Source organism: Triplophysa rosa, unplaced genomic scaffold (assembly GCF_024868665.1).
Source record: "Triplophysa rosa unplaced genomic scaffold, Trosa_1v2 scaffold101_ERROPOS106501, whole genome shotgun sequence".
Taxonomy (NCBI): Eukaryota; Metazoa; Chordata; class Actinopteri; order Cypriniformes; family Nemacheilidae; genus Triplophysa; species Triplophysa rosa.
In genome coordinates, this window is record NW_026633981.1 from 59,254 (window position 1) to 79,616 (window position 20,363).

At 41.0% G+C, this 20,363-nt stretch overlaps 1 protein-coding gene across 4 annotated transcripts in view; it reads right to left on the minus strand.

The window, feature by feature from the left end:
* Positions 1–20,363, minus strand: part of LOC130549335 (rho guanine nucleotide exchange factor 9) — an 85,976-nt gene that overhangs the window by 50,324 nt on the left and 15,289 nt on the right. For all 4 annotated transcript variants that reach the window (XM_057326528.1, XM_057326525.1, XM_057326526.1 and 1 more), the window contains exon 5: positions 16,251–16,380. In XM_057326528.1, coding sequence (XP_057182511.1) covers positions 16,251–16,380 — 130 coding nt within the window. The remainder of the gene's footprint in view (positions 1–16,250; positions 16,381–20,363) is intronic.

Below are 20,363 nucleotides of genomic sequence, written 5' to 3' on the forward strand. Positions count from 1 at the left end.
CCTCTATAAAAGCACATATGACATACAGTATAAGTCACTGAGATGGTCTCTGTGTAATCAAAATGTGTGCCATGAATGACTGTATTAATGAATGAATGGATGAGTTACACCACTTGCGCTTTAAAAGGGGGAGGAGATCGAAATAAACTCTGGGTTTACCAAAGAAAACCTGCTCCCGACCAGGTTAGGTTCACAGAGTAAGTTACTATGGTTACTGACTCTGAGTATAAGATACCTCTCCTTTAGAAACGGGCTTGAGTTACCCCGCTTTCTCAGGTTTGACATACCTCACATTCTGAAACAGAAAACCCAGAGTTTCCCTCATTTCAGGGTTAATATACTCAGAGTTTTCACTAAACCTCCTTTCTGAAACGGGCCCCTGGGCTTTATATACATTGAAAACAGGAAATGATACACAGCTGAACCAGGTTGAGCACTAATGACAGCACAGCATGATGGGAAATGGAGTCCATAACCAGAACAACATGCAGGAACACAAGACAACACAAAAACACTCTCTAGTGGCTCACAATGGTGCAGGCAACCGGGCGTGACACGCATTAAGAATTGTTTTGAAATAGTAACAGAAATAACTCTTTCTGACTGCCAATACCAATTTACCCGGGGCTTGTACCGGCTGAGTAACTTCCTTAGAAATCCCTATATCACCCAAGGTGCTTACCGCACCAGCAGACAAAAGCAGCAGACAAAACAGACTGAAAAGCATCCTTGGTGGCAGTCAATTTAAAAATACATATAAAAGCTGTGGTCACAACATTTTAATCGACATATTCTTACAATGAATCAGAATCAGAAAGAGCTTTATTGCCAAGTATGTTTGCACATACAAGGAATTTGTTTTGGTGACAGGAGCATCCAGAACACAGAAACAGCAACAACAGTACACAGAGACCATAACACAATAGAATACAGTACACAATGATTTAAATATGAGAACATAACACTTCAACAAAAGCTGCCTTGGTGTGCTGGCGCCCCAGACACGCGACATAGATTTTGTACCTGTCAGGGAGAAAAATACCGCTCCTAGGTAAACAGCAGCGAAGCATTTTAAAAAGATGCACGTGCATCACGAAGAGCTCTTTTAGCATAGCGATGCCAGGCTCTGCTGCCGAAACGCACACGGGATGCTCTCGCTGAAGTAGGTACAGATCCACAGCTTGCACCGTATATGCAGTAGTAAAAGATCAAAGATGACAATAAAACTCTGCATTAACTAAATAGACGCTGTGCCAGATTCAGAAGAACAAAAGCTAAATTAATGAGGCATGCCATCTTCATTTTATACCCGTATACAAGGGGCAGACAATGGCATGCAAATTCCACATTCCCACATTTCACTGCCGTTTTGAAATTAGATCAGAGATGATAGGTTCCCAAGTCAAACCTTTAGGGCCCTATTGTACACCTGACGCAGTTCTCATTTTGCCGTCCTGCGCCACGTTGTTTAAATAGCAAATGCATTTGCGCTCATTTGTGCACCCATTGGCGTGTTGGTATAAAAAAGAGGTGTGCTCAGGCGCATTGTTGGCGCGTTGCTATTTTGAGGAACTGAAAATAGACTGCGCTATCGACCAACTCAAACCTGGTCTAAAATCAATGGTGCAATATTTTTTTTGTTATTTAAAGAGCGCATTACGAATGTGCGCCTATAGGCAGGTGCACAGCGCTCGTACATTCTGCTTATTACACACAGAGGGACGCACAGCAGCACACAATAATGCCAAATATTACAAATAAATGGATTACAATGTAAAATATTATTATTGTGGACATAAAGATAAAAATCCGGCCTGTCCTGTAGACAGTCTGCCTGCGCGCTTTAACTTCTCGCAAGAGCAGACGCGTTTCCTTTCTGGAGAAGTGTCTGCTCTTCCGAATTCCGCCGTGTAAATAGCGAATTTGCCATGGCGCAAGCGCAACTGGCTCTTAAAGGGAATGGGAGATGAGACTCTGATTGGTTTACTGCATGTTTGACCCTTCAAAACACCCATTACTCATTAAGAGAATCGGGACAACCCGTTTAGACCATGCGCCCATGCGCGCTGACCGTTTTCCCGTCGTTAAATTAGCAAAAGTGGATTCGGACACGCCCTGAGTGCACCTGCGCCGTGTGCTTTAAACCATGTGCTTAGATCGTGAAAATAGGGCCCATCGTGTCTCTTGACACAACGTCTTTTTCCCTCCATCAGGGAACGTCTTGGTTACGACTGTAACCTCTGTTCCTTGATGGAGGGAACAAGACGTTATGTCAAAACAACAGTATGGGGTTTGAACTTATCATCACTGATCATAATTCTGAAAGGCCAATGAACTTGGCGAATGGCATCTGCATGCCGTAAAAGAAGGATGGTGTGCCCATTCCTTCAGCTTTTGTACTGAGGAACCTGCAGCGGGCAGAGCAGCTGCAATGGGCAGAGCAGCATTGTAACCCGAGAGATATAACGTCTTGTTCCCTCCATCAGGGAACAGAGGTTACAGTCGTAACCGAGATGTACCAGAAAAGTGCACGTAGCCAGGCCGGTAGTAAACAAAATTCTTTGTTCCTCTGAATCCATGGCTCATGCCAAGTGCACTGTATGACATCATTTTCCGTCATGAAAGTTTTCTTGACATTTTGGGTTTTTAAAAAAAAGTTTCAAACTCCTCCTAGAGCATTTGTCCCATTTGCGAAACATTTTGTTTGTAGCATCTAGACTAGAGACACTCGTGACTAAAAGTTATAGAATTTGTGTTAATTGGTCCAACCATTCTCACTGGTCAAGAGATATAAACAATAGCTGTTTTTGCATATAACTTTTGTAAACTTTGTTCTATAATCATGAGTATGGTTTTGTTTGTTTCCTTGAGGCATACCCAATCATACCCAATGTTCCTCAGTCAACCATTGTGGGCCTCGCCCATGTTTAATTTTGTCATAAAATGTTGAACCTCCCTCTGTGAGCACATGAAAATTTTTAGGGCGGCACCCCCTTGTGGTCAATAGATATAACAAAATGTATAAAAATGCTCATTACATATGAAATAATTGCCATATTGCCATGTTACTCATACATTTACATTTAATGGGTAATAACAAGTATTTTGACATAAAACTTTTAATTGCCCAACATACTGTCAGTCATTTTTAATTATATTGAAAACCTACTTTTTCTAACTCCTTCTAGAGCGTTTGTCCGATTTGCATGAAATTTGTTATATAACTTCTAGATATACTCCTGACAAAACCTTATGGAATTCGTAATTATTCGCAAATTCATTCTCATATACAGGATTAACAAATTCAAAGACAAGCATCCCAAAATGAATTTGATGATGTATCCTCTCCAAACTTTCATGAATCGACACAAAACTTGGTTTATGGCATCACAGTTTCCGCAACAATTAACTTGTATACTTCATGTATACAAAATGGCATTGCTTTATTACTAAAATTGTGTGTTTCAATTAGCATGTATTGGTGTTTTGCGTTGGTACCGAACTTGGTACAGAGAATTGTGGAATTTTACTGGTATTGGTACCGACTACTGAAATTGTGGTACCATGACAACACTAACTCAAAGCAGTTCAAAGATTCACTTTCTCTAAACCCCTCCCTTCCATGTGCTCCGATTTGTCGGCCACCCCAATCTGTTCTGATTGGTCTTTTCACATATACTGCATATGTAACGGAGGCCAGATAGTGAAGAGCTGTGCAGTGTGTAAACCTCACTCCCGACCTCAAGATGCGCTCTAGTGACAGACGCTAGAGGCTGCGGTCTTTAGCCTCTTCGTTAGAGTGCCAGACTCCCATGCCGGACTGACCCGGTTCGAGGAGCGGGGCCAGTAGATCCGGTTACACATAGACACACAGCTACAATTAAGCTCGCCAATGTATACGCGAGTTGTACTTTCTTTTAACTTGAGCATCGTGTTGTAAGAATGCGATTTATGCACGAGACGCTCATGCTGTAAGTTATTAACATTGGCCAGCAGTTCTTAATCCTGGACCTCGTTACCCCCTGCTCTGCACATTTTGTATGTTTCTCACATTCTGTTTAGAGGTTTGTTCAATACGATCGTAGGTGCCCTGCGAAGTGAACATCACTGAATATTCTGCCATGATTCGTATAAGATTCGAAGGACATTAAAGTGCACAAAACGTACGCAAATCTTGATTACGGTTAAATAACACTTCACAATTCTGTAGCAAGGTTTGTGTTTGAAGATGCTGCAGAGAGTCAGGTAGCGCAAATCCGTGTTCTTAAACTTAAACTGATTTCCTGTGTGCAGGGAGTAGAGAGCAAAGAACACTGTCAAGGGACCATGTGAATCAAAACACAGTTTGTTCATAAAGCGCTCTTTTAATGAGCAGGGACCTCAACGCCGCATGCACACAAAAACTTTGCGTACGCCAGCTTTCACGCTCACGGTCGGATGTACTAACAGTGAAATTAATGTGAGAATGTGCATTCCTCCATGCCAACTTCATGTCTGGTGTGAGTTTTTTTTGTGCGTACGCACATTTACAGCTTTGTCTGTACGCAATGTTTTAGTATGGAATCAACGCAAGTCTTTGTACATGAGGCCCCTAGTGATCAGGTGTGTTCAACAAGAGAGACGCAAAATATGCAGGGCGGGGGTCGCGAGGACCAGGGTTAAGAACCGCTGGCATAGGCTATGTGCATGATGGTGCTGCTATTTTCTATTTTTTAGTAACATTTACAGTTGTAATTTTGAATGTGCCTTGACTCAGTCTATCGCTGACCAAGAAATATTTAGCATCTATCTTATTTTATATTACGTCATGTAAGATATGTTTGGGTTAAGTTTGTGCAAAATTTGATGGATTTTTTAAAAAGATATTTAACAAATGGCAAGTCATTTCTTATATTTACACCACATTGATCACTTCATGATGGGATTAACCAGATGGATATTAAAAAGAATGTTACTTAACACACGTTGTAGTTATGTTTTTAAATTGACTAGATAAACATTTAAAAAAATTGAAATAAACATTGTGAATTAGTCAAACATTCTGAAAAAATCTATATTCGATTTTTTTGCCAAATCGCCAGCCCTACGTGACTGAATGATGAAACATTACAGTTTATGAACGAAATATATCCACATCCTTTATCATGAATCCAAGTAATAAAAACGACACATTAATGGACACAGTTGTTGACAATAGTGGGCTCATTTCTGATAATCAGAACTATTTCAGTAGAACAGTAACAGTTATTTGTAAACCACATAACACACAAAATTAGTGATTTTCAACATTCAATAGTATATATACACGTCTTATTAATTACTGATATGTATGTCTGTGTTATTTTTTTTAGTTCATATATAGATGGCGTGGAGGCGTGGATTTCCCAATCATGTGATGAGTGACGTCATCAGGGATGCCTTATATATCTGCCTACGGGCCTAATTGTGTTCTCTCTCTTTGTTCCTCTCGGCAGGGTCGCCGAAAACCACTCTCCGCTCGCTAGAGCGAGACAGTTTTTTTTACTATGACTAATTGTGTGTGTGTTTGTTTTTATATATTTTGCATACATTTACTTGTTGATATTATTGTGATTTGATTGTGTCTAGAATTATTTTCTGTTCTTGATTAAAATAAACGGATTATCTGACATTTCTGGGGATATTTATATGTTCAGACCATGACCAATATTTATGGGAGATTTTTAAACAAGCTTTTTGAATTGGTTTGGGCCTCAACATATTTGGAGGCTTTTAAGAGATTTAATAATATGGATAATAATTTGTGTGGCTTTGTTAGATTTTTTTTCTGTCTACACTTTGAAAAAATATCACAGTAGCTTGATGTGAATTTTGTCTCGTAGGTTATAGTGCTTTTTTTCCTTCCCTAATTTACATTAGACGTTTTAATTTAATCACGTTGGATTTAGAGGAATTTATTGCAAAGCTATAATTAATAGAACTGGGTCCAGTTGCAGGAAACCCCTTAAATTAAGAAAACCCTTAATTCTAATTAAGATTAGACCCTTAATTCTAACAGTATTGTCACTTAGGGTTTTCTTAATTTAAGGGGTTTCTTGCAACCGGGCCCTGATCTTATGAAAATAGCTGCTCATTATAAGGTCAGTTTTCGTGTCACTCTATCTAAATGCAAACTTCAGATTTTGCTTGTTGAGTCTTTGTATAAGCAGGGCGTCTTTGTTGAAGAGAAAAAGTTAGTGGAGTATCCTGAATCAGTTGATGGTGGTTCAGATGTTGCGCTGAAAATTAAGAAAATGGAGTTGCAGGCTTAAGAGCATGAACGAATTGTGCCGAGGGAGAGAGAGGAATGGGAATGTGAGAAAGAGAGACAAGAACAGCGTGAAAGACATGATTTTAACATGTAGAAACTTGAGATTGATCAATCTTGCCACCTCAAAGAATTTGAGTTGAAAGCTTATTTTGATGTAAGCCGTAAAATTTGTGTTGTTCCTCCTTTTAGAAAGCAAGAGGTAGAGAATTGTTTTGCTCTTTTTGAGCGTGTTGACAATTATTTAAAATGTCCGAGAACATTCTGGCCTATGTTACTTCAGTGAGTTTTTGTTGGGAAAGCACAGGAAGCTTATTCTTCTATATCAGTTGAGGAGTCTCTTGATTATGAAAAAGTTAAGGTAGCCATTCTTAGAGTGTATGAACTGGTTTATTGATGACGTCCTCGCCAAAGTTGGAAGGACAATAGTTGGCTTGTCAAGCTGACATGTGTTAAGAGACGGTTAAAAGCCAGCACAACCGGAGGAGAGGTTGAGAGAGATCGGCTGGGAACTCGAGGCAAACGTACTACGAAAGCTGAAGGATTACACATCCCTGTAGTTGAAGTTATATGCAGTTCTTGTATGAGTGATAGGACGCGCTGTGAGCGCCCGTTTTGAGTTTTGTCAATAAAAACCTGAGTTTCAGCCACACCGACCCTGTCTCCTTCATTCCATACACTGAACCTCTTTACACTGGTTCTGAAACCCGGGAAGGAAGGAGAACGCCGCCGCGAACATGCAGTCGCCACCAGCATCGCCGTTTGCGGAGGTGATCAAAATACTTGCGGGTCTTCACCAAGAACAACACCAGGCTCTGCTGGGGCTGTGAGAAGATCAGGAGAGTCGATTCCAGGCCCTCGTCCAAGCCGCAACAGGAAGCCCATGAGTTGTTCCGGAGCTGGATGGTCCGAGAGGATCGCGCCACGGGAACGGCATTGACCCCTGCCCCCTCATGTGCCGCTCCACAAGATTAGGACGACCCCGAGGTGTTCATCGATCTATTTGAGAAGTCTGCGGAGGCATCTTGTTGGTCCCAGGAAGACTGGAAAGTGCAGCTCATCGCGTTGCTGTCTGGGGAATCACAGCTAGCCGCCCAACAGCTGCCAGTCCAGAACATCCTGGTGTATGCAGACCTCTAGCACACTATCCACCAAGCGGGTCGGCATGAGCCCTGAGCAGCACCACCAACACTTCCGGTCGGAAGACCTCGGGGATCTGGGCCAGCCGTTTCTGATGGCGCAACAGCTCTGGGACGCCTGCCGCAGTTGGCTGATGGCCGATGGAAGCAAGATCGAGGACGTCGTGGAGAAGGTGGTGCTGGAACAGTTCGTGGCTCGGCTGCTGCGCAAGACCGCTCAGTGGGTCCAGTGCCACCGCCCGACGTCGCTGAGCCAGGCCATCCAGCTGGTGGAGGACTAGATGGTGGCGTGCTCCAGGGTCGGTGAACCCCTACCATCTCTCTCTCTTTCTTCCCCTTCCCCTGTATCTTCTCCCTACAAACCTGCCCCCTTCCCTAGGTCCCGAGGGAACCTCTCACTGAGCATACCTCTTCGATTGAGGTCGGCTCCAGGAACGGGACCGGCAACGTCGTCGAAGGCAAGGAGATTCAGCTCTCCTCCCTCCGCCCTCTCCTCACCAATTCCTTGGCCCACTTTCTGCCACTAGGGCGGTGGGGAAGCCTGGGCCAGTCTGTTGGCGTTGCGGGGACTCCGATCATTTTGTCGATCGCTCTCCAGTGATGGAGGTGGGGACACTGATCCGGGTCCTGGACGCCCCACAGGCTGCCACTGATCAAGCTGGCCTGTACCAAGTACCAGTAAGTATGTGAGTATTGTAACAGTTTGAGAAACTGTTATCATGGTTAACCTGTAGTTCCTCTTCCTCATCATTAACCCTCTAAGCGCCAAAGTCGCAGAATTGCGACAAGACGTCATACTTCATAAAATAGGCTGTAGATCCTAATATGGTGTAATATCTCATTTGTATTCCATACCACTAGATGGCAGACATGTAGTACTTCGATTTTACTATGGCACAGTAATATAGTAATAATTTTACTATAGTTACTAATAGTTTTACTGTTGATTTCCTCTTTTCCTGATCATTTGGAATAAGGATCAAAGAGTAAAAAAAACATGCAAATAAGTTCAAACATCAATTCAATATCTACTATTTCCTGAATATTATGAAATTCAATTTGGCCGCCCCGGATGACGTCATAATATGCTAATTAGATGAGTATATTTACACCCCACATAAACGTTTGGTCATGCCCAACATTTTTCTAATTTACAGAAGATCTCTATCTTTAAGTCCTTTCAAGCCACAAGCTTTTGAAATCTTGATGTCAAAATCCAGCATGTTTTCCAAAAAACCCTGGCGCCTAAAGGGTTAAAGGGGTGCTAGTGAGTTATAGGCAGTTAGGAATAACTTCTGTTTAATCAGAGAAGACGTCAGTCTGCCATGAGAGGTAGGAATGGCCTACCTGATTTTGACACACATTTCTCTCTTGTTGATCAAGTTTATCACCCAGTATGAGTAATTAATGTTTTTTTTTTTGCAGCATGGTGTAGAAGTGCAACAAATGTCTCAACCTGTGGGAATTCCTGTTTATGGACAATGTTTCACAAAGATTACATATATACATTTTTGCCTTTGGGGACTCAATGCCAACTGTGGATTATATTGTTTTTGTGGATTTTTTGAGACCTTCATCTTGTGGGATTTTTGTCTTGTTTTCTGCCTGTGGGATTCAGACATGGACTGTATGGACTTATCACCAACTTCTTCCAGATAATAATCGTTGTTTCTTATTTTTCACTTGTTTGTATTTGGTGGTATTTATTGCACCTCTGTTTTGTGAGACATTCATCAAGTATTAATTCTCATGAATATATGTATTTGCATATTGTTGAACGTCTTTGTGGGTTGTTTATTTTTATAGTAAAGGAGGAAGCCATTGAGGAAGCCATTTTATGAAGTTTAATATGAACAAACAGCGAGTCCTCCCTAGTATAGATGTATAGCCAAAGCTTTTGCATGACAGGGCAGCGGTTATAGTATAAACAGCAATGCAACATTACAGTAAAAAGCTCTCTTTCATCAGAGCATAAAAGCATGTGGCAAGGACTAAGAACAATGACGGACTACAAAACACCACCCTCCAGGGCGATGAACGCGGATGCTTCACTTGCAAATGAGCTAAACACATTTTATGCTCACTTCGAGGCTGCAGCTAACGGTGCCAGAAATGTTAACAGCGTGCCAGCTAATGGCGCTAGCGGGTTTAACAACACTGCTAACAGCATGTAAGCTGAGAGTGCTGAAGCGAACAATGCATTCATCATTTCTGAGCACGACGTGAGAACAGCCTTCAGGAGAGTGAATACCAGGAAAGCCACAGGTCGTTACTGAGAGCCTGCGCTGACCAACTAGCTCCGGTATTTACAGAGTTTTTCAACCTCTCCCTGGAACAGTCTGTAATCCCCTCATGCTTTAAACAGTCCACCATTGTTCCTGTCCCAAAGAAACCCAAGCCTGCCTATCTTAACGATTACCGTCCAGTAGCTCTAACCTCCACTGTGATGAAGTGCTTTGAAAGATTAGTAAGGGACTTCATCGCTTCTTCACTACAGTAGCTGAGACCCTGCACCTGTTGCAGTTTTTATATTGTCCTAACCACTCCACAGATGATGCAATCGCACACCTCCATCACACAGCCCTGAACCATTTGGACAACAGAAAAGGGAATTACGTTAAAATGCTGTTCGTCGACTACAGTTCAGCATTTAACACTATAATTCCCTCCATACTCACCTCCAAGCTGGAAGTACTGGGACTCAGCCCATCGCTATGTTGCTGGTTCTACAACTTCCTGACAGACAGACCGCAAGCAGTACAGGTGGGCAAACAAGTCTTACCTCTGGATCTCCCCAAGGTTGCATTCTGAGCCCCCTGTTGTACTCACTGTACACATACGACTGTGTAGCCACTTCCAACTCAACCACATTGTCAAGTTTGCTGACGACACTGTTGTGGTGGGCCTGATCTCCAACAACGATGAGACAGCCTAACTTGAGGAGATCATTAACCTGGAGACATGGTGCCAGGAAAACAATCTCCTCCTGAACGTTAGCAAGACAAAGGAGATGATAGTGGACTTCAGTACAAAGCAGGAGAGGAGGAATTACCAACCAATCACAATCAACGGGACCCCAGTGGAGAGAGTGGACAGTTTCTGATATCTTGGGGTTCACATCTCACAGAACCTGTCATGGTCATGTCACATCCACCACACATTTAAGAAGGACCGGCAGCGTCTTTTCCACCTCAGACGCCTAAAGGACTTTAAACTGCCCTCTCAGGTGCTCAGGACTTTTTACACCTGCACCATTGAGAGCATACTGACAGGAAACATCACAGCCTGGTTCGGGAACAGCACCCAGCAGGACAGAGGAGCTCTCCAGAGGGTGGTGCGATCAGCTGTGCGTTCCATCCGAACTGAGCTTCCTGACGTGCACACCATCTACACTAGATGGTGCTTGACCAAGGCCAAGAGGATAGTGAAAGACCTCCACCATCCCAACAATGGACTATTCTCTCTGTTGGTCAGGAAAGCGTTTCCGCTCCTTGAAAGCAAATACAGAGAGAATAAGGAGGAGCTTCTTCCCTCATGCTATCCGGGAACCAACACCGCTGAAAAATGCTGCAATGTATAATTTTTTTTATATTGGTCCGGACCAATATGAACCGAACTAAAGGTGAATTAGCACCCCTAATCTGTATCACGGAAACATGGCTCACGGAGGAGATTAACAACATACAACTGGACAGATATTCAATAATCCGACTGGATCGGGACAGTGTTAAATCTACTAAAGCCATCGGAGGAGGACTGTGTATGTTTATCAACTGCGGGTGGGCGAGTAATATCACGTTACATGAAACACACTGCTCAGCCGATAATGAACTGATGACTGTCTCATTTAGACCATATTACTTACATAGAGAATTTGGACAAATAACAGTGATCTTAGTTTACGTGCCCGGCCCAAACTTTGCACTCGCTGTGGAATGCATAGCTGCTAGTTACAGCAGGGCGCTGTGTAGCTCTGCCGATGACCCAGTTTTCTTGCTTGGTGACTTTAATAAATGTGATGTATCCTCATTACTGCCGAATCTTGAGAAATATATAACCTGTCCGACAAGATTGGTTAAGACTCTGGATAAATGTTACGGGAACGTGGAAGGGGCATATATCCCAAAGTCACATCCACCTCTGGGTCGCTTGGATCACAATGTCATTCATCTACTTCCAAAATACAGGCAATTACTAAAGAGGACTAAGCCTGTCATCCAGCAGGTTCAAGTATGGTCCAGTGCAGAGGTGTAAAGAGTACCAGAAAACCATACTTAAGTAAAAGCACAGATACCTTGCAGTGAAAATTACTCCATTACAAGTTACAAGTCACCAATTCCAAAACGATTTCAGTAAAAGTCTTCGAGTATCTGATTTTAACAGTACTTGAGTATTTTACTCATACTGAATGTAGGCTCAAAGCAGCTCAAGTCCTCAACACTTAAGAGACATGTCAGTGAATAACAAGAAACAGTCGATTCGTGAGGAGAGCAATCACATTTATTTTCTTAAATCATAATAAGACTGAACACCTAAAAATTGCAACAAATCATGATCGACACCATAACCTACATCTATTACAAACACCCAAGTCTCATTTAAGCTCAAGTGCTCATAAGTAAGCCAATATTCTTCAAAAAGGTCTCTTCAATATAACGGATAAATAAAATAATGTTAGGTAAAATTAAAAAGTCAAAGCCAGCGATTGTCAACTACCTGATAATGCACTCGTATTCACATAAAGAAGTAAGGGCAAAATTCACAAGAAGTACCTTCAATGCCCTTTAAATGGCAATATTAATTCTTCTGTAGCGAAAATAAACTGCTGCAAAAAAAAGATAGGTGCTATGCAAAATGTAATGTGTAATTGCATTAGTCATTACAAATGTAGTGGAGTAAAGAATTCAAAAATGTAGTCAAGTAGAGAGTAAAAGTTGCTAATATCTTTAATACTCAGTACAACTACAAAGTAGCCAAAAAGATACTTAAGTACAGTAACTAATTACATTTACTCCAATATTTTACACCAACTGATGCGTTAAGAGGCTGTTTTGAATGTACTAACTGGGACTTATTTTTTAATGACCTGGACTGTAGTAATAATTATGAGCTTTTGAATGACACAGTTACCTGTTATATTAATTTTTGCACAAATTCTGTTGTTCAAACAAAAAGTATTAGAACATACTCAAATAACAAACCATGGATTAACAAAGATCTAAAACAATACCTAAATATGAAGAAGATTGCTTTCCGACAGAATGACCAACAGAACGTAAAAGAGCTTAATAAATCCCTTAATGTAAGATAAAAGATGCACAGAAAGAATATAAAGATGATGTGGAGGAGTAAATAAAAACTGGTAATGTTAGAGACGCATGGAAAGGTCTGAATACAATGATGGGTAGGCAAAAGAAAACTGTCCAACAATATGGGGACGTTCAGTGTTTTGTAAATGATCTTAATACATTCTATTCTAGATTTGAAAATAATCCGTCCGATCTGACTATTAGTAATGTAGCCATGACCACGACCCGATCACAGCCTATGATTATACAGGAGAGAGAGAGGTTGTCACAGTGCTTCGTAAAGTTAAATCGCACAAGGCATCAGGCCCAGATGATCTGAAGGGGAGAGTTTTGAAGGAATGTGCAGCGCAACTAGGATACATTTGTACAAGGTTATTTCAAACGTTTTTGGATAGTGGCTTTGTTCCAACGGCCTGGAAGAGCACTATTGTTACTCCAGTTCCAAAGGTACCACATGCAAAATCGTTAAATGACTTTCGCCCAGTTGCGCTCACATCAGTTCTTAGCAAATGCTTGGAAAGAATATTATGCAAGGAACTGTCCTCACAAGTTTAGAATTCAATCGGCCCTATCGGAGCACCGTGGATGCCTCACTTACCCTGTTGAATAAAGTCCAACTTCATCTGGATAAACCACAAATACATATGCCAGAATATTATTCATGGATTTCTCATCTGCCTTTAATACGGTTCAACACAATCTTCTTTTACTCCACTTACATGATTTGGGAGTTAGTGATTGGATGATTTTATGGATCAAAGAATTTTTAAAAGATCTACCTCAGCGTGTCCACATTGATAGTATCAGGTCAAATTGTTCGATCTTAAACTCTAGAGTATCGCAGGGGTGCATACTGTCTCCAATGCTGTTCTCTGTGTATATTAATGAATGCAAGGTGATAACAACCTCTCTCTCATAAAGTATGCTGATGATATGGCATTGGTCTCCTGTCAGGAAGAAAGGAATTGTTCTTCATATTTTAACTACATCGATGGTATTATACGTTGGTTTGATAGCAGTTTTTTACATCTTAATATAGGAAAGACAAAAGAACTATGCTTAAGTAGTCAAACAAGAACATTGTGTCCAGGACCTGTATTCGAACCAGTTGACATAAAAGGAAAAATTGTAGAACAGGTGTCCAATTTCAAATACTTAGGCACAATTATTGATGATGAGCTTAACTTTGAAGCAACGTAGAGTCCATTCATAAGAAGGCTAGACAACGCCTTGGTCTTCTCAGGAAACTGAGGAGTTTTAAAATCAGTACACGCACCCTGACTATGGTATACAGATCCTTGATTGAAAGTATCCTTACATATAATATTGTCTCATGGTATGGTAATCTAACAGTAAAACAGAAAAACAAAGTACCACAAATTATAAACCAAGCAAATAAGATAACGGGACATAAGCAACAGTGAATTCAGTGTCTATTTGTCTGTTTTATAGAAAAAACTGCAGTTGCAATTTTTAAAGATCACACACATCCTCTTCATCCTAACCTCAAAATGCTCCCATCTGGGCGCAGACTTAAAGTCCCTTTGGCCAGAAGAAATGTATACAAAAATAATTTGTCCCGATGGCAGTAATCTTTTTACAAACCCGATTCCAAAAAAGTTGGGACACTGTACAAATTGTGAATAAAAAAGGAATGCAATAATTTACGAATCTCATAAACTTATATTTTATTCACAATAGAATATAGATAACATATCAAATGTTGAAAGTGAGACATTTTGAAATGTCATGCCAAATATTGGCTCATTTTGGATTTCATGAGAGCTACACATTCCAAAAAAGTTGGGACAGGTAGCAATAAGAGGCCGGAAAAGTTAAATGTACATATAAGGAACAGCTGGAGGACCAATTTGCAACTTATTAGGTCAATTGGCAACATGATTGGGTATAAAAAGAGCCTCTCAGAGTGGCAGTGTCTCTCAGAAGTCAAGATGGGCAGAGGATCACCAATTCCCCCAATGCTGCGGCGAAAAATAGTGGAGCAATATCAGAAAGGAGTTTCTCAGAGAAAAATTGCAAAGAGTTTGAAGTTATCATCATCTACAGTGCATAATATCATCCAAAGATTCAGAGAATCTGGAACAATCTCTGTGCGTAAGGGTCAAGGCCGGAAAACCATACTGGATGCCCGTGATCTTCGGGCCCTTAGACGGCACTGCATCACATACAGGAATGCTACTGTAATGGAAATCACAACATGGGCTCAGGAATACTTCCAGAAAACATTGTCGGTGAACACAATCCACCGTGCCATTCGCCGTTGCCGGCTAAAACTCTATAGGTCAAAAAAGAAGCCATATCTAAACATGATCCAGAAGCGCAGGCGTTTTCTCTGGGCCAAGGCTCATTTAAAATGGACTGTGGCAAAGTGGAAAACTGTTCTGTGGTCAGACGAATCAAAATTTGAAGTTCTTTTTGGAAAACTGGGACGCCATGTCATCCGGACTAAAGAGGACAAGGACAACCCAAGTTGTTATCAGCGCTCAGTTCAGAAGCCTGCATCTCTGATGGTATGGGGTTGCATGAGTGCGTGTGGCATGGGCAGCTTACACATCTGGAAAGGCACCATCAATGCTGAAAGGTATATCCAAGTTCTAGAACAACATATGCTCCCATCCAGACGTCGTCTCTTTCAGGGAAGACCTTGCATTTTCCAACATGACAATGCCAGACCACATACTGCATCAATTACAACATCATGGCTGCGTAGAAGAAGGATCCGGGTACTGAAATGGCCAGCCTGCAGTCCAGATCTTTCACCCATAGAAAACATTTGGCGCATCATAAAGAGGAAGATGCGACAAAGAAGACCTAAGACAGTCGAGCAACTAGAAGCCTGTATTAGACAAGAATGGGACAACATTCCTATTCCTAAACTTGAGCAACTTGTCTCCTCAGTCCCCAGACGTTTGCAGACTGTTATAAAAAGAAGAGGGGATGCCACACAGTGGTAAACATGGCCTTGTCCCAACTTTTTTGAGATGTGTTGATGCCATGAAATTTAAAATCAACTTATTTTTCCCTTAAAATGATACATTCTCTCAGTTTAAACATTTGATATGTCATCTATGTTGTATTCTGAATAAAATATTGAAATTTGAAACTTCCACATCATTGCATTCTGTTTTTATTCACAATTTGTACAGTGTCCCAACTTTTTTGGAATCGGGTTTGTAAATCAAATGACTTTTTAAAGTTTTTTCTTTTTCTTTTTTGTGATTTTATTGATTATGTGTTTGCGGAATTGGGGAGTTGATATGTGTAATGTTTATGTCAATGTATTGTTATGTTATGTGTAATGTTTATGTCAATGTATTGAACCATGCCACCAGTGTCAAAGACACTTTTCCGCTCTGTGACAAACAGAACGGACAATAAAGTTAATCCTAAAGTGTGCCATATGCATCAGACGTTTAACCAACGGTCCGTGGGCATGATGTCTGAGGCTGAGACTAATACCTAACTAACTAAAACCAAAATATTCTTCAAACAAACCTCCCATTCCAGGACTGAGGCCTGCCACTGAGCGATCTTGTCAATGTTCTCAAGTCTTCTTTTGCGCTCATTGATTTGCTGGGTGACATTCCTCATGACAGCCAGTGCTGCTGCCACATATCGGTAATCACTGTTGAAAAATAATAGATTAGAAGTTATTTTTTTAAAAATCATGCATATAGAGTGCAACAGAGATTATGTATTTTTGTAGGCCAACCCGGAATATAGCATCGCACTGGTTTCCTCGCCCAAGAGCCTACATATTTTTTCCATAGGCTTCTGAAAAAATCACAAAAATATTGTCTATGATACTTACATATTTTCAACAAATCAACATAACATTTATGAATTTTGAAGCCTAAATACAATTGCCAGCAATAGAAAGCTAACATGAAGCAAATATCAGACTACATGATAGCTCCTCCGGTCACATTAAAAACACGTTCCCTGATAAGTTATTACTCCATGAATGAATCCAAGTTTTTTGTAGATTTGTACTCATGTTGCATTATTTGAGAGAGTTTTATGCATGATGATGTTTAACATCCCCAAAATCTCCTGTCAAGTCAAGTATATTTTTACAGCGCTTTTTACTATTTGCATTGTATCAAAGCAGCTGTACAGAAAATATAAAATAAAAACAATGATAAAGCACACAGAAGTAATATGAAACAGAATAAGTGAAGAAAATAAAATGCTAGGGTTGTAATGATACACATGCATTGGGAGAGCATTTGCAGTGCGCACTGTGCTGCCTGCCACAGTACATCAAGAAAAATGTCCATTACATTGAACATAGTCAGTCTTATCGTTCTTAAGGTCAAACAGTTCAGCGTGCAGCTTTTCACAATCACATGAATGTAAAACCCATTCATTATTAAAACCAGCAGATGTTTTAAAAGTAGCAGCGTTATCAAAGTTTGTCACCTTTTAACAATTTCTCAACACAGCTTTTACTTAATGTAACTTATCTTCAGAAGTGTAAAATAATGCATCTGACACAAAGCTTCAGTACAGAGCCATGCTCACTCGTTTATTATTGCACTCCAACAACGTGCCACGACATCACGTAAAACTACAGATGTCAGGGCTTCACTTAAAGGAACAGGCACACAATAGCAATACATAACATCTCCTAAGCATGAAACGCAAACATATTACTATTAAACAACTATTAACAATAATGACTTCTTGAGCATCAATATATAACTAGAAGGAGAGGTTATAACCTGCTCAGCTACCTTGCACTGATCAGATTAATAAATACATGGGGATTCATATTTTACTAGTAAATGAGTTGGGTATGATTAAGTTTCAGATACAACCCCTTTAATTAACACACAAACATTGGGTTTCTCAGATTAACATTTGTCCCACATCAATCTGAGCAATTCATAATCCCCTTTGGGAAAATGCCCAAGTTTCACAAAGGTCTTTAAGCATCCACACAGGCTTGGTTCACAAGAGTCTTTAAGTATCCACACTGGCTTGGTTCACAAGAGTCTGTAAGCATCCACACAGATCAAGAGAAGATAATAGCCACTGTAGAAACTTGTTCTCATCTTGCCCGTACATCCATAGATCGATTTTACAAGATTCTCCTTGAGTCCCGAACCCAGTAACTCAGATCTATTATATGCATCCTACCGTACAAAATCCCATTTGAGCAGCAAACTCTGGAGTTTCTCAAATGGGATATAAGCAGCACAGCAAACTCTGCCATGTGGCAGCTTTTGAACTCTTTCTCTCTGTCTTGTTTTATACTGCCTCAGATGACTCAAGGTTTCCCCCTAGTGGTCTGGTCAACCCCAGTCAATAAATACCCTGACTGGTAACGACTGTTACATACCCTCCACCTCATTTGGAAAGAGTAACCTCATAACCATAACAGGGCTTCAGATTTTGAACATGAAAGGAATCAGACTGCTCCAAGTTATCTAGGAAAGCCACTGCATAATTTACCGGCCCGAGACACTTAATCACTCTAGCAGGTCCTTTCCATTTCGCAGCCAGTTTTGCCATAAAACCTTCACTAGCTTTTGAAAGAGGCTGAGTACGAACCCAAACCAAGTCTCCGACCTGAAGAACAGCTGGACGTCTTCGGAGATTGTAGTTACGCCTCTGCTTTTCTTGGGCTCGTTCCACATTCCTTTTCACGTCTTCCATTAACTCCTTATGTTTCTCCATTAACGGATAAGTTAAACTGTCTGGGTCGGAATTTCTGAGAATTGCCCTCTCTAAAGGACCTTTTAGCTTCCTGCCCAACATGACTTCAGCCGGAGAAAATCCAGTGGACTCTTGCCATGCTGAATTAACTGCAAAACGAAATTCTTCCAACCATTTGTCCCACAGCCGGTGATGCCCTTGAACGTAGGAAGCAATCATGGTCTTAAGGGTACGGTTAACTCGCTCAGTGAGGTTAGTTTGTGGGTGCGCAGTAGTGGTTAATTTCTGAATTACATTCCATTGTTTACAGATTTGCCTCATTAGTTGAGAGGTGAACTGAGCTCCTCTATCAGAAACCAAATACCTCGGCGTGCCCCATCTCGTAAAAATCTCTTCCACAAGAATGCATGCAATCTGCAGTGTTTTTGCAACCCATAAAGGAAACATTTCTACCCACTTGGAACAATAGTCTACAACCACTAAAAGATGTTCATTCCGTTTAGGGCTTTTTGGAAAGGGGCCCATTAGGTCTACCCCCAACATGTGACCAGGTTCCACTACAGACGTGGATTGCATGTAACCTGCAGGCTTTTCCATGGAAGGTTTGTACTTCTGACATACCTGACACTTCTTGCAATAACTCCATACATCTGATCGCATAGTAGGCCAAAAGCAAATGTCTATTAGTCGCAACAAAGTCTTAAGCTGTCCAAGATGTCCACTGAGTGGGTTATCATGAGCATAATTCAGCAAATTTTGCCTTAGACAGGTAGGGATAACTAATTGCAGTCTGGGTCCTTTCTGCTTTTGGGGATTACGGAATAGAAATCCATTTTTCATTAGGTAAAAAATCTGCATAGAATCTGGATTACTGGCTGCTCGGGTAGCTGCAATAAGCTCTTGAATCTCCTTATCCTCCTGTTGAGCTTTTTCTACATCCGACCAATCAATGGGGAATGAAGTAAACATGGTAGAAGAATCCTATAGTTTAGCCTGAGACAATGCATTCAGAGGAACTGCATCTGAGAAACTTCGGGAAAGGGTATCCGGTACAATATTGCATTGCCCTTTACGGTACTTAACAGTACTCAAAGTCTTGTAGACGAATGCACCACCTGGTCAAGCGTGAAGGTTTTGGATGATTAAACACCCATGTCAAGGCAACGTGGTCAGTGATCACTTCAAAAGACTGTCCTTCCAGGTATTGTCTCCATTTCTCCACAGCCCATACCACTGCGTAACATTCCTTCTCTGACACCGAGTAGTTTCTCTCTGCTCCATGTAAAAGGCGAGAAGCATATGCAACCACATGTTCTAAACCATCAATTTCCTGGGTTAAAACAGCTCCCAACCCCACATCATTGGCATCGGTTTGAACTTTAAAAGGTCTTGATGGATCAGTAGGAATCAGAATGGGAGTGTTGATCAACTCACGTTTGATTATTTCGAATGACTCCTGACATTCTTTCGTCCAACTCCATATTGCTCCTTTCTTTTTAGAGCATGCAAAGGGGCAGCTTTGGATGAGAATTGAGGGATAAATCGATGATACCATCCTGCCAAACCTAAAAACCATTGAACTTCTTTCAGTGATCTAGGCACAGGGAAATCCAAAACTGCTTCCACTTTGACAGGATCCGTTTTAACTCCCTCAGCAGACACTACATGTCCCAGAAACTTAAAAGATTTTTGCATCAAGTTACACTTTTTCAAATTTAATGTAAGTCCTCCTTGGTGTAGGCAGTTAAAAACTTATTTCAGATGGATTAAATGCTCATCTTCTGACTTAGAGTAAATTACGATGTCATCAATGTAGACAAAACAACTCTTGCCTCTCACATCTTTCAAGACAAACTCCATCAGGTGTTGAAATGTGGCGGCCGCATTCTTAAGCTGAAATGGTAAGCGTAGGAATTCGTACAATCCTGAGGACATTGCAAAGGCAGT